This window comes from Phyllostomus discolor, chromosome 4 (genome assembly GCF_004126475.2).
Source record: "Phyllostomus discolor isolate MPI-MPIP mPhyDis1 chromosome 4, mPhyDis1.pri.v3, whole genome shotgun sequence".
NCBI classification, from domain to species: domain Eukaryota; kingdom Metazoa; phylum Chordata; class Mammalia; order Chiroptera; family Phyllostomidae; genus Phyllostomus; species Phyllostomus discolor.
This window is the reverse complement of record NC_040906.2, coordinates 102,460,228-102,478,863: the sequence shown is the minus strand read 5'-3', so window position 1 is coordinate 102,478,863 and position 18,636 is coordinate 102,460,228. Positions and strand designations below refer to the sequence as shown.

Sequence of the window (18,636 nt, the reverse complement as noted above, 5' to 3'; positions counted from 1 at the left end):
GGCATTCCAAAAGCATCAAGTTCAAGAGTTCAAGGAGACTGCACCACTGAATCTCACAGGTCTCCTACCATAGAAGTTCACACCATAAAGTCAGGGAGTCCAAACAGATCCATTTAAGAAGCAGAAGCAAACAAGTAGAGTCTGACAAAGAATGGGAAGACAAAGAAACAATCCTCGATTGAAAGGAAAGGAGGAATCCTCAGAAAGAGTGCAAAATGAAATAGAGGCAAGTCAACTATCAGATACTGAGTTCAAAACAATGCTTGTAAGGAAGATCAATGAGCTCAGTGTCAATTACCAAAAACTACAGGGGAACTATGAGGAAAATATGCAAACTACATGAGCATAAAAAAGGACATAGAAACAATCAACAAGAGCCAAGAGGAAATGAAGAATATATTTTCAGAATTGAAGAACACTGAAGAAATAATCAAAAGCCCACTAGATTAAGTACAGGATAGAATTGGGGAGCTGAAGGACAAGGTAGCAAACAACTCCTAGAAAGAGAAAGAAAAGAAAAAAAGACTCAAGAAGAACAAAGACGGGTTAGGGGAACTGCAGGACTTCATGAAATGTAATAATATTTGTATAATAGGAATACCAGGAGGAGGAGAAGAACAGCAAGAAACAGAAAATCTGTTTCAAAACAGAAATGAAGCAAAGCTTCCCTAATTTGATTAGAGAAAAAGTCAAACAAATCCAGGAAGCACAGATGGTCCCATAAAGAAGACCCAAAGAGGCCACTACAAGATACATCATAAATAAAATGGGAAAATTCAAAGATAAAGTGAGAATCTTTAAGGCAGCAAGGGAGAAACAGGAAGTAATATACAAGGAAGTCCTGATACGGCTAGTAGCTCACTTCTTCACAGAAACAACAAGCTAGAAGGGAATGGCAAAAAATATTCCAAGGAATGAAAAGCAGAGGCCTACAACCAAGGCTACTCTACTAAACAAGGATCTCAATTAAAATGGAAGGCAAAATAAGGAGTTTTGCAGACAAAATAAGTCTAAAAGAATTCAGGTCCACCAAACCAGCATTGCAAGATATGCTTCAGCGACTGCTGTAAGAAGATAAAGAAAAGAGTGAGAGAAAGGAACACAGGTACAAAAGGGAAAAATGGCAATGAATGAGTACCTATCAATACTAACCTTAAACATAAATGAGTTAAATGCTCCAATCAAAAGACATAGAATAGCTGAATGGATAAGAAAACATGCCCTGCACATATGCTGCCTAAAATAGACCCACCTCCAATAAAAGGTCTACACAGACTGAGACTGAAGGATTGGGAAAAAATATTCCAAGCAACGGGACACGATAAAAAAGCAGTGCAGCAATACTTACATCAGACAAAACAGACTTCAAAACAAAGGCTAAAAAAAGAGACATAGAAAGACACTTCATAATACTCAAAGGAAGAATCCATCAAGAAGACATAAACATTATAAACAAATATGCACCCAAACTGGAGCACCTATATATATATATATATATATATATATATATATATATATGAAAAATCTTGGAGGACTTCAAGAAAGACATAAACAGCAACACATTTTTATACTAAGGGATTTTAACACCTAACTTTCAAAAATGGATACCTCTTCCAAACAAAACATCAAAAAGGATATTGTGCCATTGAATAATGCCTTAGATCAAATGGACTTAACCGATATACCTAGAACATTTCATTCCCCCGCCCAAAAAATATACATTCTTTTCAAATGAACATGGAACATTTTCAAAGATAGACCACATGATAGGACACACAACAAGCCTGAACAAATTCATGAAAACTGAAATCATAACAAGCATTTTCTCTGACCACAAGTAACTGAAACTAGAAACCAACCTCAAGGAAAAAAATTCAAAAACAGTCAAAATCATGGAGATTGAATAGCATGCTATTAAACAATGAATGGGTCAAGAAGGAGAACAAGGAAGAAATCAAAAAGTTCCTGGAAACAAATGAAAATGAACTCACAACAACCCAAAACCTATGGGACACAGCGAAGGCATTCCAGAAAAGGAAGTTCATAGCAATACAGGCCTACCTAAAAAAGATGGAAACATTTCAAATAAACAACCTAACCCTACGCCTACAAGAACTTGAAGAACAACAACAAAGACAGCCCAGAGTGAGTAGAAGGAAGGAAATAACCAAGATCAGAGCAGAATTAAATGACAGAGAGGCTATGTCACAACTCGAAGAATCAATGAATCTAGTAGCTGGTTCTTTGAAAAGATAAACAAAATCAACAAGCCTTTATGTAGACTTGTCAAGAAAAAAAAAAGAGAGGACCCAAATAAACACAATCAGAAATGAAAGAGGAGAGATTACAACTGATACCAGAGGAATACAAAGGATGGTGAAAGATTATTATGAACTATATGCTAAGAAATGTGAAAACCTGGGTGAAATGGACAAATTTCTAAAAAATATTATCTTCCAAACTGAATGAAATAGAAGCAGAAAGCCTGAACGTACTGGTAACAGCTAATAAAGCTGAAGCAGTAATCAAAAATACTCCCAGGACACAAAAGCCCTGACCAGAGAGTTTCACAGAATTTTACAAAACATTTAAAAAAGAGTTAACCCCACCCTGGTTGGTGTGGCTCAGTGGATTGAGCACCAGCCTGGGAACCAAAGGGTCACTGGTTGGATTCCCAGTCAGGTCACATTCCTAGTTTGTGACTCAAGTTGTACCCCCCCAGTAGAAGGTGCGTGAGAGGCAACCACACTGATGTGTCTCTCCCTCTCTTTCTCTTTCCCTTCCCCCTCTCTAAAAATAAATAAATAAAGTATTTTAAAATAAATCAATCAATAATTAAAGAGTTAACCCCTATCCTTCTCAGACTATTCCAGAAAATACAAGAGGAGGGAAGACTCCTAAACTGTTTTTATGAAGCCAGCATCATCCTGATCCCAAAACCAGATAAAGACACAACAAAGAAAGAAAATCACCAGGCCAATGGTCACCTGTATATTCATACAGGCCAATACCACTGATGAACACAGACACTAAAATCCTCAACAAAATATTGGCAAACTGCATCCAGCAATACATTAAAAAGATCATACACCATGATCAAATGGAATTCATCCCAGGGATGCAAGGATGGTACAACATTCGCAAATCAATAAACATAATATATCACATAAACAAAAGGAAAGACAAAAATCACATGATCATAGCAATTGATGCAGAAAAAGTATCTGATAAGGTACAGGACCACTTGTGATAAAAAACACTTGGTAAAGTGGGAGAACAGGGAACATATCATAAAAGCCATAAAAGCCACATACAAGAAACCTACATCATACTCAATGTACAAAAGCTAAAAACTTTCCCACTAAGATCAGAAACAAGACAAGGTTGTCTACTTTCACCACTTCTACTCAATATACTATTAGGAGTCCTACCACAGCGATCAGACAAGAAAGAGAAATAAAAGGCATCCAAATTGGAAAGGAGGAAGTAAAACTGTCATTGTTTGCAGATGACATGAGAGTGTATATAGAAAACGCTCTAGACCCCACCAAAAACTACTAAACCTAATGAGTGAATTTTGCAAAGCAGCGGGATACAAACTCTATATTCAGAAAACAAATGCATTTTTGTACACCAAAATATTAGAAAAACAAAATATCAGAAAAAATATCCCATATCTTATAGCAACAAGAAAAATAAAGTACCTAGGAATAAACCTAACCAAGGACATAAAAGACCAATAATCAGAAAACTACACAACACTGAAGGAAGAAATTAAGGAAGACACAAACAAATGGAAGCACATACATTGTTTATGGACTGGAAGAATTAACATCATCAAAATGTCCATATTACCCAAAGCAATATACAATTCTATGCAATCCTTATTAAAATACCAATGAAATATTTCACAGATATAAAACCAACACTTCAAAAATTTATATGGGACTACAAAATGACCCCGAATAGCTGCAGCAATTTTGAGAAAAAAAACAAGGTAGGAGAAATCACAGTACCAGATATCAAACTATATTATAAGGCCACTGTCGTCAAAACAGTCTGGTACTGGCAAAAGAACAGACATATAGATGAACAGAACAGAATAGAGAGCCCAGAAATAAGCCCATGTCTCTAGGGTCAATTCATATTCAACAAAGGGGGCAGAAAAATAAATGGAGTAAAAATAACCTCTTCAACAAATGGTGTTGAGAGAACTGGACAGCTACATACAGCAAAATGAAACTTGGCCAACTTACACCATACACAAAAATAAACTCAAGGTGGATAAAAGACTTAAATAGAAGTGTGGCACCATAAATGTCCTAGAGGATAACATAGGCAGGAAAGTCTCAGATATTCCATGCAGCAATATTTTCATTGATATGTCCACTAGAGCAAGGGACATAAAAGAAAGAATAAACAAATGGGAACTCATCAAAATGAAAAGCTTCTGCAAAGCTAAAGAAAACAGCATTAAAATGAAAAGAGAACTTGCCCTGGCTGGCGTAGCTCAGTGGATTGAGTGCAGGCTGCGAACCAAAGTGTTGCAGGTTCGATTTCCAATCAGGGTACATGCCTGGGTTGCAGGCCATGACCCTCAGCAACCGCACACTGATGTTTCTCTCTCTCTCTCTCTCTCTCTCTCTCTCTCTCTCTCTCTCTTTCTCTCCTTCCCGTCCCTCTCTGAAAATAAATAAATAAAATTATTTTTTTAAAAAAAGTGAAGAGAACCAACCGTGTGGGAAAACATATTTGTCAATGATTTCTCAGACAAGGGTTTGATCTCCAAAATATATAAAGAACTTACATGACTCCACTCTAGGAAGTCAAACAATCTAATTAAAAAATGGGCAAGGACCTGAACAGACACTTCTCCAAGGAGGACATACAGAGGGCCCAGAGACATATAAAAAGATCCTCAGCATCACTAGCCATCAGAGAGATGCAAGTTAAACATACAATGAGATTCCACTTCACACTGGTCAAAATGGCCATCATAAACAAATCAACAAACAACAAGTACTGGTGAGGGTGTGGAGAAAAGGGAATCCTAGTGCACTGTTGGTGGGAATGCAAACTGGTGCAGCCACTGGTGCAGCCACTGTGGGAAACAGTATAGAATTTCCTCAAAAACACTAAAAATGAAATTGCATTTTGACCTGGCAGTTCCATTGCTCAGATTATACCCTAAGGAAGCTGAAACACCAATTCAAAAGAACCTATGCACCCTAATGTTCATAGCAGCACAATTTACAATAGCCAAGTGCTGGAAGCAACCTAAGTGCCCATCAGTAAATGAGTGGATCAAAAAACTGTGGTACATTTACACAATGTAATACTATGCAGCAGACAGAAAGGAGCTCCTACCCTTCACAACAGCATGGATGGAACTGGAGAGCATTATGCTAAATGAAATATGCCAGGCAGTGAAAGACAAATACCATGCAATCTCACATATAAGTGGAAACTAATCAACAAAACAAAGAAGCAAGCAAAATATAACTAGAGACACTGAAATAAGGAACAAAGTGACAGTGACCAGAGGGGAAGGAGAAGGGAGGTAATATGGGAAAGAAGGGTGAGGACCTTCAAGGAACATATATAAAAGACCCATGGACAAAGCCAAAGGGGGGCTGGGATTGAAGGTAGGAGGTGGGGGGTGGGTGAGATAGGGAATAGTGGTGACAGGAAAATGGAGACAATTTAACTTGAACAACAATAAAAATAAATAAATAAATTTTAAAAAGAAACTATCAATTTGGAGACATGTCATTATTTTCTGAAACACTAAAAATGAAAAGATGCTACCAATTCTAATTGTAAGATAACATCTTGATTTAATTAGAATATAGCCTACTCTTCAGAAAATGTTCAAATATAGAACGAGTACATCTTAGAAGAGATAAACTCCGGCTTTTTCCTCGGCTTCCCTTCTACACTCTCTCAGGTTCTCCCAAGTTTTTAGAAGGAGCATGTGCTCTTTAATCACACCTTTCCAAGCTCTTTCTCTTCCTTTTAAATAAGTAAACAGAAAATTTGGTTTAAGTACAACTCTCTCTTCCCCTATTACCACATATACTTTTCCTGGAATATAACATAATAATTTAACGAATTCAATATATTTGTCTAAAGAAATCTTAAATATCACTATGAATCAATACAGTACAATCCTATGTTATTTAAGACAGAGTTTATGTTCTAAAAGCAGAGCACACACTGAAAGAGGCTCTAACTAAATACATTTGATGATGATAATCTCACTTCATAAAAACCTCCTGAATATTCATTAGTAGAGTGTTCATTTTGCTCAAACATGTGAAAGAAAAAAATGTCTTCTTACCTGGCTTCTAACAACAATGGAGTGGAAAACCATTTTGTGGTAAGAGAGGTTGTAATAGCTTTTGAATCTGCCTTTACTGAGGTAAACAGCCACAATCCAGTGAATAAAATCAAAAGTCCCATTTTATAGCAATCCCCTGAAAAAGAAAAAGAAAGTTTTGCTACAGGGAAATGTTTAAACCTGAATCTTAATACTTAGAGGTACAAAATAACATGACAGCACCTACTATGTAGATAATTCAACAGATGAGTGATGGACACATACTAAGATGGTATAGATCATTGTATACCCTTTCTCCTACAGATCATTTCCTGAGGCATCTGTACTACACAGAGATATGAAAGTCAGTTGGTGACACAACAGGTGGCACACAACCATACTTTATGAAGCAAAAGAGTAAATAAAGCTGAGACAGATGAAAATGTAACTGATGGGTGTTACAATTGACTTGTGTCCCCCCCCGAAAAGGTATGTTGAAGTCCTAACCCCCTGTAGCTTAGAATGTGAACTTATTTGGAAATAGGGTCTTTACAGAGGTAATAAACTTAAAATGAGGTCATTAGGGTAGGCTCTAACCCAGTATGGCTGGTGTTATAAAACAGAGGATATTTGGGCACAGAGACAGACTATGTGAAGGCACAGGGAGAACACCAGGTAAAGACGGAGGCAGACATTGGAATTACACTGCAAGTCAAGAACACGTGGGGCTACCAGAAGCTGGAAGAGGCAAAAAAAAGATCATGCCTATAGCCTTCAGGGTGAACATGGTCCTGAGACACACTAATTATAATTTCTAGCCTGCAAAACTGTAAGACAATAAATTTTTGTTGTTCTAAACCACCTGGTTTGTAGTACTTTGTTATGGGAGCCCTAGAAGCTAATATGATGGGTCTCAGTGTAAATTCAAAATAGGTTCTGAAAGAAGGAAATACAAGATCTCACCTACAATATATAGAAGTTGAGGTCACTAGCAAATTGGCATGGCCAAAAAATACAGACCTCCTAAACTCTCAGCAGTAGCAGCAGCCTCCCCAAACATTCTGAAATCCTCACAGTGTGCAGATCATTTCAGATAAATATCTCCAGCTGCAGACTTCTTTGATCTGATTTTCGATCCCAGAAGTCTAACAGAACCGTAATCAGACTTCCCCTGGGCTATATGAAAGTCAACAACCAAGTTCCATCTATTTTAATGAGAACTCAAGGTAGATGTGAATATGTAGGAAACACTAAACCAAACTTCTTCTGAACCTTAACATCTGGAAAGGCTCTCCCCAGTTCCTCAATACTAGCTATAAAATCTGTTATTGGGGTAAACAGTCCATACTGCAGGGAACCAGTCAGTATCTTCCTTTTAGAAAAAGCATTATCGTTTATGTTGGCATCCTGTTCACATAACACACTATCTCTAAAGGGCAATGGTAAAAAGCAAAATAAATTACACCAAATAGAAAAGTTAGTTTCTTTTTTTTTTAACCCTCATGTAAGGACATTTTTTCATTGCTTTTAGAAAGAGAGGAAGGGAGAGAGAAAAACATTGATGTAACAGAGAACTGATTGGTTGCCTCCCCTATGTGCCCAGACCAGGGACCACACAAGTCCAACCGGGGATGGAACCCCCAACTAAGGCATGTGCCCCAAATGAGAAATAAACCCTCAATCTTTCAGTTACAGGTAACAGTCCAACCAACTGAGCCACACTGGTCAGGGCTAGAGAAGTTGCTTTTATGTGAGTTTTAAGTTCAGATTCCATCAGCTTCTTTGGAAACAGAAAATTAATATGAATGTCCCATTTATAAATAAATATTTTTAAAAAATCGACATTTGCAAAGACTAGGGCTAACCAAATTAGACTTTTTGATAGTGAAATCTGCTAGTAGCAATGGGGACTGGGGGCGTGCAGAGTGTATGATGCAGGGCCCTTTATGAATCTAGCAGAAGTTACTAACATTTCCCGTAGAGGTGCAAGGAAGGGCCCAAACTTTTACATACCACCCAAGAACTCTCTTAGGACTATAAAAAGACACCCTCCCTGACAGGCCCATGGGCTGCAACCTCAGAAATCTGCCTGAATGCTAGAACAAACATGGTTATGGAAATGAGAAAACATTTTAGAGTCAGGAACCTGTGATAAATTCCTGAGTTTGCTACTTACTAGCAGTTTAACCATAAGCATGTCACCATAATAACTTCTCTGGCCCTTAGTCCCCCAGACACTAAAATAGGAGTAACAGTAACTGCCATACCTGGTCACTGTGAAAATGAAAAGGCAATATGAAAATCACTTCGTAAACTGCCAAGTACTATACCAGAATTGTTCTAATAAAATACATTGTAAGGGGAAAAAACTAAAAACTATCTTCTAAATTATTGAGTAATACATCACTGTTATTACATGTCCTCAAATGTATGCCTTGGAAACCTAAACTCTGTGGCTAGAGAAAAAAAGAATAAGAAAAAGAAATCCTCCCCAAAGTCAATAAGTTTCTAAACCATCCAGAGTATATGAACTATACTGCTTTTCCTAAAGAGGCCTACATGGGTAATTCTGCCAAAGCAAATGATTCCAGATGAGAAATTGGATACCACTGCACAGTGGAGTTCCAGGGAACTGAGAGTGACAACAGGCCCCTGAGGAAACATTAGCATTTAATGAGCAATTACTCTGGGCAGAGCACTATGTCAGGTGCTTTGCATACATGTTACCTAGTTGTTCCACACAAGAAACTGCAGTTCCTTGAGGGTGGGTAGCAAGCATGTCTACTGTTTCCTTAGCAAAGAGCAGTGCCTGGAGAACAGTAGATACTCTATGAATATGCCATGTAATGGATCTACCACTATCATTCCTGCTTAAAAATAAAGAAATGGAAACTCAGAAAGGCTGAGTAACTCGTTCAACAAATCTACAGCAATGCTTTGAACTCACGCCTGCCTGTTTTTAACAAGTTCTATAACATCATGCTCTCTCCCCTAGTTCCCTGGCTTTACAATGAGTAAAAATTCAAACTGTGCAAAGTTACACTGCACAAAATGCTTTCTTGTGAGAACCAAGGCAAGTCCAAGGATTTTCTAGGGACAGAGTCCTTGGGTACACAGGAGGCTGAGAGAGGAACAGTTTCAACCTGAAACAAAGGGTGTGGATCTGAAGTTGGGACCAAAGAAACAATCCAACTAGCCTACCAGATCCATACTTACGCTGCCTTTGGAACATAGGAAACTCGCAAAATAAAATAAATAAATACAGGTTCCATTCATTAAGAGATACAAACAAAAGAAACTGGAAAGAAAGGAGTGTGGCACCAAAAGCAAAGACAAAAAATACAGCGACAGAGAGACTTCCTGGGCAAGGTATACACCAATTAGAGAAGAGAAAGGGAGGAAAGCTATACATTAAAGAAGAGCTTGCTGCTCTGGCTGGTGTGGCTCATGGATTGAACATCAGCCTGCAAACTGAAGGGTCATGAGTAGGATTCCCAGTCAGGGCACATGCCTGGGTTGCAGGCCAGGTCCCCAGCAGGAGGCTTGCGAGTGGCAACCACACATTGATGTTTCTCTCCCTCCCTGTCTCCCTCCCTTCCCTTCTGTCTAAATATAAATAACATCTTTTAAAAAAGGAGAAGAACTTTCCAACTTTCACCCCACTTCTTTGATTCCATAGGTAATACCAGAGGAAAAGGTTGTTCAGAGAGCTGAAGCTAAGAACCTCACAGAAGGGGTCTTTTGTTTGAGGATGCCTTCATTTTACCAGGTCCCTTATCACTCTGACACTACTGGTCTTTAAATGTTGCTTATAAAAATGAATAGCCTGAAAAATAATAGCTGTCAGAATCTGCAATGTGGCACTAAGTGACCATAGGCATAATGCTTGTGGCATGACGGAAAACAAAAAAACCCCACTATTTTAAAAGTTCTAGTCCCCAATGTATCATCAATAAAATCTAATCTGGGGCCCATTTTCTTCAGTTTAAAGACACTATCTCTAGCTCATTGATCTACAGTAAGATATTAAAAATATTAAGAAATTATAACATGGAAAATGCTTTTCACTTTTTTGGAAAACAGAAAAGACATAAAATTCTAAGTCGCTGTCAACTTTTTCTTCTTCCATTTTTAAAATGAAGATACTAGCTAACAAACTCTTAAAAGACAATTCACACCCTGCCCTGTAAGTTTATAGCTGGCCTCTGGGCTTCAGTATATATGACAACAGTGAGGAAAAATATTAGGAAGTAGCCTTCTTTAGATGTAAATTTAATTCTCAAATAATTAAACTTAATATACACACATACTTATCACAAAACCATTTGTTGCAAACCATATAAATCTAATTTCTTTTATATATACTTACTTATTTACTCTGAGGACATTTTCTCCATTGATTTGGGAGAGGGAGAGGGAGATGGAGAGGGAGAGAGAGAGAAAGAGGGGGAGAGAGAAAGAGGGAGAGAGAGAGGGAGGGGGAGATACAGAAACATAGATTGGTTGCCTTCTGCACATACCTAAACCAGGGATGGAACTCACAACCTGGGTATGTGCTTGGACCGGAAATCAAACCTGTGACCTTTCCGTACATGGGACAGCTCTCCAACCAGCTGAGCCACATGGGCCAGGGCTAAATCTACTTTCTGATACAAGCAGTTTCTTTCTACTTATCAGATATGAAAATGATCATAGTAACTGCAGGAAAAAATCTAATAGAATTTTCTCCACAGTTCAGTTTATTCCCAAGTTAATGTGTGTTGTAAAGGTGGCATGCTACTGTACAAAGCAATGTTCATTTCCTTTAATAAAAATGAGTTTTAGCTAAGTTTACCAAAAGCAAGCCAAATAGAAAGGCTACAATCATAACGAATTTTGTGATGTTGTTAAATAGCTATTTAAAATGTTTTAAACCCCACACTAAAATTTGCTGGCAAATGCATTAGAAATGTTTCCAAAATAGGGTAGCACAGTAACTCATAAGACCTTAGAACTTCAAATGACCAAAATATGCTATTTCTCAAATCTGGAAAGAAATGTAAAGCAATCTAGAGATTCTGGCCAATACCAAGAACAGTTCACATCCATAACTTGTAGGCCATATCTACAGACCTTATTCTTCTGGCAGGTCACATACTGAAAGTGAAACTGGACCACACAATTTTCAGCCAACAGATCCTCCTATAAATGAAAACGGCAACCAATATGCATCCCCCAAACTCATTTTAAGAAAAATAAAAATCTATTTTTACTGAAGTTGTTCTCCAGTCGGAGTCCTGCAAACTGCTGTTTCTCAACCCACTTAAGGCCACCCTTGGTCTACATCCATATTAGTGCGCTTGGACAAAAAAGTCTCAAAGCTCTTCATTGAAGGCTCAAAACGGCTAAAGAGATCCCATGGCCACGCTAGCAGAAACTATACTTTGTACAGAAGATCACTGAGGGACAGCTTCGGACTCTCGCAAAAAAGATGAACGCTGACACAGGGGGAGGAGAAACTGAGTCAGGGAAGAAGCTCAGGTGACAGTCACAGGGTCGCCTCGTGCCCCATACCCTCTTCCCGTCCACGAGACCTCCCCACGCCACTCCAAGGGTACCTGTCACCTGCTGCGCAGCCGTCACACACACACTGCTCCCGTCCCCGTTCCTGCTCCAGCAGGGGAGGTGATCAGTCCGCGACGGCGCTGGCGACTACGGGGCGGGGGTGGGGGGGGGGGGTGGCGGAGACCGCGCCAGTGAGGAGTCGACACGCGCCTTTCCGCGGTTACGCTCATCAACTGGCCTTGCTGAGCAATAGCACAGCTGCCAACCGCCCTTCACTTCCGCTTCCCATTGGCAGACCGGAGGACTTCCTCCTACCGAGTCACTGGCTGGCGAAGCCCAGAGCGTCACGCAGCCACCATCTTATACCAGAGGAGGCTCCACCTCTCTTCCTGCTTCTGCCAGTTGAGCACGGTGTTTGGGGGTGTGGGGCGGACCCTGAGACCCACAAGCTTTACTAGATGATGAGGCCTAATGGAAGTGTGTTTCAGCCCCTACTGGAAACAGCTGGTTAGAGCGTCCTCGGTTCGAGTCCCCTAGATACACCAAGACTGCCAGATGGATCCTCAGTCATTAGCACACATAAGAATCAACCAATGAATGCCTAAATTGGACAACAAATTGGTGCTTCCCCTCTCTCTCTCTCATCTCTATCTCTATCTCTATCTCTATCTCTATCTCTATCATCTCTATCTCATCTCTGCCGAACCTCCGGTTAAGGCACGTCCCCCGGAGTGAGGGTTTGATCACGGTGTGGTCCTGGTCGAATGAGAGGATGTTTCCCTCACTCCCTCCCTTCTCTCTAAAAATCAGTAAGAGATAAGTGTGTTAAGTTATCAGGAACACCTGCTTAGGGGGCTCCCTCTCTTCTTGTCTTGCTGGCAAGAGACAAAGTGTGGAAATGTGGAAGTAACTTAATGAAATACACTTGAGCAGGAAGTCTGGAAACTGGCACCCAATTAGTCTGAGTGCCCTGCCTGTTGTGTTTTAGGGGATTTATGGTTGAAGCAAGCCTTTATTTAGGCTTCCATTCCTCTCTACTCAAGACTTTGGGATTAACATACAGTTTCAAAGGCTTCCTTTCCCAGATAATAAAAAAGATACACGCAGAATTTCAAAGGCTCCCCTCCTCCAGTGTTTATCCTGGTCTCTTGTGATCGTCAGAATTCTGGTAATCTTAATCTAACCCAGCTCAGGATTGATGAATTAATGTCTCCCTTCCCCTCCCTGCCTTGATTTGCTATCTGTTCTGCCTAACAGGTTTCATTGTTCTTTCTGATTTGGACTGGGAGGCGTCTCATAGCGTATTTCCTGAAAGACTCCTATTAAAAACACCACTGTGCGATAGAGAACAAAATGACGATACTTCCCAAACCATAAATTTTGGTAGCTTGTGTCTGAGGGAAAGGAAGATTGTAAATTTTATGAAAAATCTTTAAAAATTTAATTTTATACTATGGCTTATTTTTATGCTGGCAGGGGCAATTTAATCTGAAAGCATCACTTTGTCCTTTGAATTATTTGTTTATTTAGTTATTTGAAATTATAAATCACTATGTAAAACTGTTTTAGAATACATGATACTGGGCAGATCATTTTACCCACCCCAAAATGAATATATCTCTAGAGGGTGTATTTTTAACCATTAAGTCAAAGTGAACTAAAACCCAAAATACATTGAAAAGTACATAAAAAGTGTAAAATTTTGACTGTTGTTTTTGGAACAAACAGTCCGTCCCCTGTGAATGCCAGAAAAAGGACTAAAAACACTTTCCTTAACCTATTAGCTGTATGCCTGTACTGTGTTTAAGAACTTCAGAGCTATTGGTTTTTCTTTTTCTTGCAGAACAAAAGGAGTTAAAATAATTTTAAGGAATGAAAATAAACATTTTAAATTTGTTTCTTGAGTGAACTTTGTATTTGTAGCTTTCAACTATGTGTTTTCCACTGGTCTTTAAAAAACTTCAGGTGATGCCGCCAATAAAAAAAGGAATTGTTTTTTAATTCACCACATTACAGGGTTGATTTTTTATTTATTTATTTATTTTGGCGGGGGGGCTTTAATTTGGTCTTCTGGTCTGTGATACAGGAACACCACTGCTGACCCTGAGAAAAGAATGTACCCACTGAGAAGGACTCCTTGTAGTTAACTGGGCCCAAAATAAAAATCAGAGTCTAGTAGCAGTTGTTTCATGGGGGCCTCTCACAACTTCCCCATTTTAGGTAAACTACACACCGGTCTGCCCAGATGGCTGCCCTGTGTTCCTGCCACCTGAGCAACCCTTGTAAAGGAGTTTCTGGAGTCCTATTTTGACCAATGGGACTAAGACCTTCCTGATCCAATTGGAGCTGTGCACCCATGTCCTCATTTTCAATGACCAATCAGAGCAGCTCCATAACAACCAATCAGAATACATGGAGCCAGCCAATCAGGACAGTGCTATCCGAATGAATCTGTGTGGCTATGTAGTCCTCCTTTGTATGGAAAGGGGCCAAGTAGGGACTGGGGCAGTAACTTCTCTCTGTATAAGCCAGAGCCTTCCCTTCAGCTCAGTGGAGTACTTGTTCTGGACAGTTTCCCCAACCTCAAGTGTAACCCTAGAACAGCAACAATGGAGCAGGCAACACTTCAGCTACTTCACTAGAATAAGGTGTCACCCCTTCACTAAAAACCAGAATGAAACTCTTGGTGCCAGAAACCATTTGTTGACACCACCAATGTTTGCTTAGTTACCAATATTACATACAACTAAGAGCAGAGATCCCAAGGAAGTTGGGTTTCTTTTTATAAACCTTTCTCAGGAAATTTGGTGCCATATTTTCTTTCAGTGCACAGACATTTAGTATTTTAAACTTTTTATTTTGAGATAATTACAGGACCACAAGAAGTTACTAACATAGTACAGAGAGTACCCTCCAGTGCTTTCCCCTAATGATTTTATCTCAATTATAGTGCAACATCAAAATCCAAAAATTGAAATTAGTACACTGTTTGTGTATAATTCTATCATTTTATCACAAGGATATTTGTGTAACCACCAAAATCAAAACACAGGACTATTCCAGCACCACAAAGATCTCCATTGGGTTTACAGGGAAGAAGGAACAAGTAATTGAAGCACAGAAGATTTTTAGGATAGTAAAACTATTCTGATACACTAGGGTGGATACATTTGTCAAACCCAGAGTGAACACGAATGTAAACTATGGACTTTGGGTGATGATTTCTCCTTCAGTTGTAACAAATGTACCACTCTGATGGAGGATGTTGATATTGAAGGAGGCTATGCAGGACAGGGTGTAGAAGAACTTTTTTTTTTAATTAAATACTTTTGAATTTAAATGTTATTCAAGGACAGTTTTCTGCCCTTCGCACCCCACCCCTCCCCAACACTCCAGCTATCCCCACCTCCCTTCCCTGTTTCCACCTCCCTTTGTTTTTATCCATGTGTCCTTTGTAGTTCTTCCTGTAAACCCTTCACCCTTTCCCTCCCTCTCCTCTATCCTCTCCTCTCACCCCTCTGATTACCGTTTGTTTTTCATTACAATGTCTTTGGTTATATTTTCATTGCTTGTTTGTTTGCTTTTTAAATATATTTTTATTGCTTATGATATTACAGTTGCACATATTCCTGCCTTTATTCCCCTCTGCCCTGCACACCCCCTCCCACCCGCATTACCCCCCCCCCTTTAGTTTATGTCCAAAGGCTGTACATATAAGTTCTTTGGCTTCTATATTTCCTACATTATTCTTAACCTCCCCCTGTCTATATTCTACCTACCATCTATGTTACTTATTCTCTGTACCTTTTACCCCATTCTTCCCCTTCACTCCTGCACTGAAAGTCCTCCACCTGTTCTCCATTTCTGTGGTTCTGTTCCTATTCTAGTTGTTCACTTAGTTTGTTTTTATTTTGTTTTGTCTTATTAGGTTCTGTTGTTAATAGCTGTGAGTTTGTTGTCATTTTACTGTTCATAGTTTTGATCTTCTTTTTCTTAGGTAAGTCCCTTTAACATTTCATATAATAAGGTCTGGGTAATGATGAATTCCTTTAACTTGACTTTATCTGGGAAGCACTTTATCTGCCCTTCCACTCTAAATGAAAGCTTTGCTGGATAGAGGAATCTTGGATGTGGGTCCTTGCCTTTCATGACTTCAAATACTTCTTTCCAGCCACTTCTTGCCTCCAGGATTTCTTTTAAGAAATGAGCTGACAGTCTTATGGGAACTCCTTTGTAGGTGACTCTCTCCTTTTCTCTTGCTGCTTTTAAGCATCTCTTCTTATCCTTAATCTTGTCTAACGCAATTCTGATGTGCCTTGGTGGGTTCCTCCTTGGGTCCAACTTCTTTGGGATGCTCTGAGCTTACTGGACTTCCTAAAAGTCTATTTCCTTTGCCAGATTGGGGAACTTCTCCTTCATTACGTTTACAAATGAGTTTTCCATTTCTTGCTCTTCCTCTTCTCCTCCTGGGACCCCTATGATTTGGATGTTGGAATGTTTAAAGTTGTCCTAGAGGTTCCTAAGCCTCTCCTCATTTTCTTGAATTCTTGTTTCTTCATTCTGTCCTGGTTCAATGTTTCTTTCTTCCTTCTGCTCCAAACCCTTGAATTGAGTAGTCCTGGTTTCCTTCCTGTCACTGTTGCTTCCCTGTAGATTCTTCTTTATTTCACATAATGCAACCTTCATTGCTGCTTGGGTCTTTTTTAATGCAGTTGAAGTACCCAGTGAGTTTCTGGAGCATCCTGATAACCAGTGTTTTGAACTGTGCATCGGATAGGTTGGCTATCTCTTCATTGCTTAGTAGTATTTTTTGTGAAGCTTTGATCTGTTCTTTCATTTCGGCTTTTTTTTTCTTTTTCTTTTTCTTTTCTTTTTTTTTTTTTTTTTTTTTTTGTCTGCACAAGCCTGTTACATAGTAAGGGGCAGAGCCTTAGGTGTTCACCAGGGTGGGGCAATCCTCATGGCTGAGCTGTGAGGTTGTATGTGGGCGAGGGGTCAGAGAGGGAACAGTGCCACTTGCTCAGCTCTGCTGGTTTCCCACTACCCACAACCAAATTGGGCCCTTCTGGTTCTGATTCCTGGGTAGGTAGGTCTGTGTACACTCTAGGACCCTGTGGCTCACTCCAACGAACTCTCCTATGAAGCTGGGAGTTTCTTCCATTGCCATCCCTGAAAACAGGTGTTTTCAGTCAGAGGCTTTGAGGCTTTATTGCCTCACTATGGAACCCTAGCCTGCCCGGTCTATCTCACTTCCCACTTGTGCCTCCCGGGTCACCTGAACAAGAATATGAGACTATCCAGTCTGCCAGCCGCTGACTTGACCACCCCAGTCCTCCAGCTGCGCCTTACAGAGAGTTCTATCTGCCTGGCTGCCCATCTCCACCCCTCCTACAGGTCTGGATGAATGTTTCTTCTTTAACTCCTTGGTTATCAGACTTACATACAGTTCAATTTTCTGTTCTGATTGTTTTCGTTTTTTTAAATTTATTGTCCTTTCTCAGATAAGGTCAAGTTAAAGGAGTTCATAATCACCAGGCCCTTATTATATAAAATGTTAAAAGAATTTATTTAAGAAAAAGAAGATTAAAAATATGAACAGTAAAATGACAGAAACTCACAAGTATTAACAACCACACATAAAGCAAAAACAAAAAAACAAAACTAAACAAACAACTAGAACAGGAACAGAACCACAGAAATGGAGATCACATGGAGGGTTATCAGCAGGGGATTAGGAGTGGGAGAATGAGGGAACAGGTACAGAGAATAAGTAGCATAAATGGTAGATTGAGAATAGACAGGATTAAGAATAGTATGGGAAATTTGGAAGCAAAAGAACTTATATATATGACCAGTAGACATGAACTAAGTGGGGGAATGTGGATGGGAGGCTGTGTGAAGGGTGGAGGGGAATAAAGGGGAAAAAATGGGACAGCTGTAATAGCATAATCAATAAAATATATTTAAATAAATAAATAAATAAATAAATAAATTTGTTGTCCTTTTGGTTTTGCAAGGAGGCACAGTGTGTCTACTTACATTTCCATGTTGGCCAGAAGTCCTTGTTTTGCTAATTAAGTTCGTTTTAATGGTGAGATGATATGGTATTTGTCTTTCACCACCTGGCTTATTACACTTAGCATAACGATTTCCAAATCCACCCATGCTGTCCCAAAGGGTAGGAGCTCCTTCAAGAATTCCATTGTGTAAATGTACCATACTTTTTTGATCCATTCATTTACTGATGGGCACTTAGGTTGCTTCCAGCACTTGGCTATTGTAAATTGTACTGCTATGAACATTGGGGTACATAGGTTCTTTTCAATTGGTGTGTCATGGTTCTTAGGATATAATCCTGGCAGTGGAATTGCCAATTCAAAAAGCAGTTTTAGTTTTAGTTTTAGTTTTTAGTTTTCTGAGGAAGTTCCATACTGTTTTCCATAGTGGTTGCACCAGTCTGCAGTCCCACCAACAGTGCACTAGGGTTCCCTTTTCTCCACAACCTCTCCAACACTTGTTTGCTGCTTTATTTATGATGGCCATTCTGGCCGGTATGAAGTGGTATCTCACTGTGGCTTTAATTTGCATCTCTCTGATGGCGAGCAATACTGAGCATCTTTTCATGTGTCTCTGGACCCTCTGTATGCCCTCCTTGGAGAAGTATCTGTTCAAGTCCTTTGCCCATATTTTAATTGGGTTGCTTGTCTTCTGAGAGTGAAGTCGTGTGAGTTCTTTATATACTTTGGAGATCAAACCCTTGTCTGAGGTATCAT

At 39.4% G+C, this 18,636-nt stretch overlaps 1 protein-coding gene across 6 annotated transcripts in view; it reads right to left on the bottom strand.

The window, feature by feature from the left end:
- UGGT1 (UDP-glucose glycoprotein glucosyltransferase 1) overlaps positions 1 to 12,147 on the bottom strand; it is a 187,501-nt gene extending 175,354 nt beyond the window's left edge. The window contains exons 1-2 of one of the 6 annotated variants that reach the window (XM_028510702.2): positions 11,917 to 12,147; positions 6,341 to 6,476 (exon numbers count right to left, since the gene is read on the bottom strand). In XM_028510702.2, the coding sequence (XP_028366503.1) occupies positions 6,341 to 6,462 (122 nt within the window). In that variant the 5' untranslated portion in view covers positions 6,463 to 6,476; positions 11,917 to 12,147. Of the gene's footprint in view, positions 1 to 6,340; positions 6,501 to 7,580; positions 7,615 to 8,495; positions 8,987 to 9,046; positions 9,575 to 11,916 lie in introns of those variants that run through there. The other 5 variants (XM_036023724.1, XM_036023721.1, XM_036023723.1 and 2 more) reach the window with 5 other exon arrangements.
- Positions 12,148 to 18,636: the final 6,489 nt, after the last annotated feature.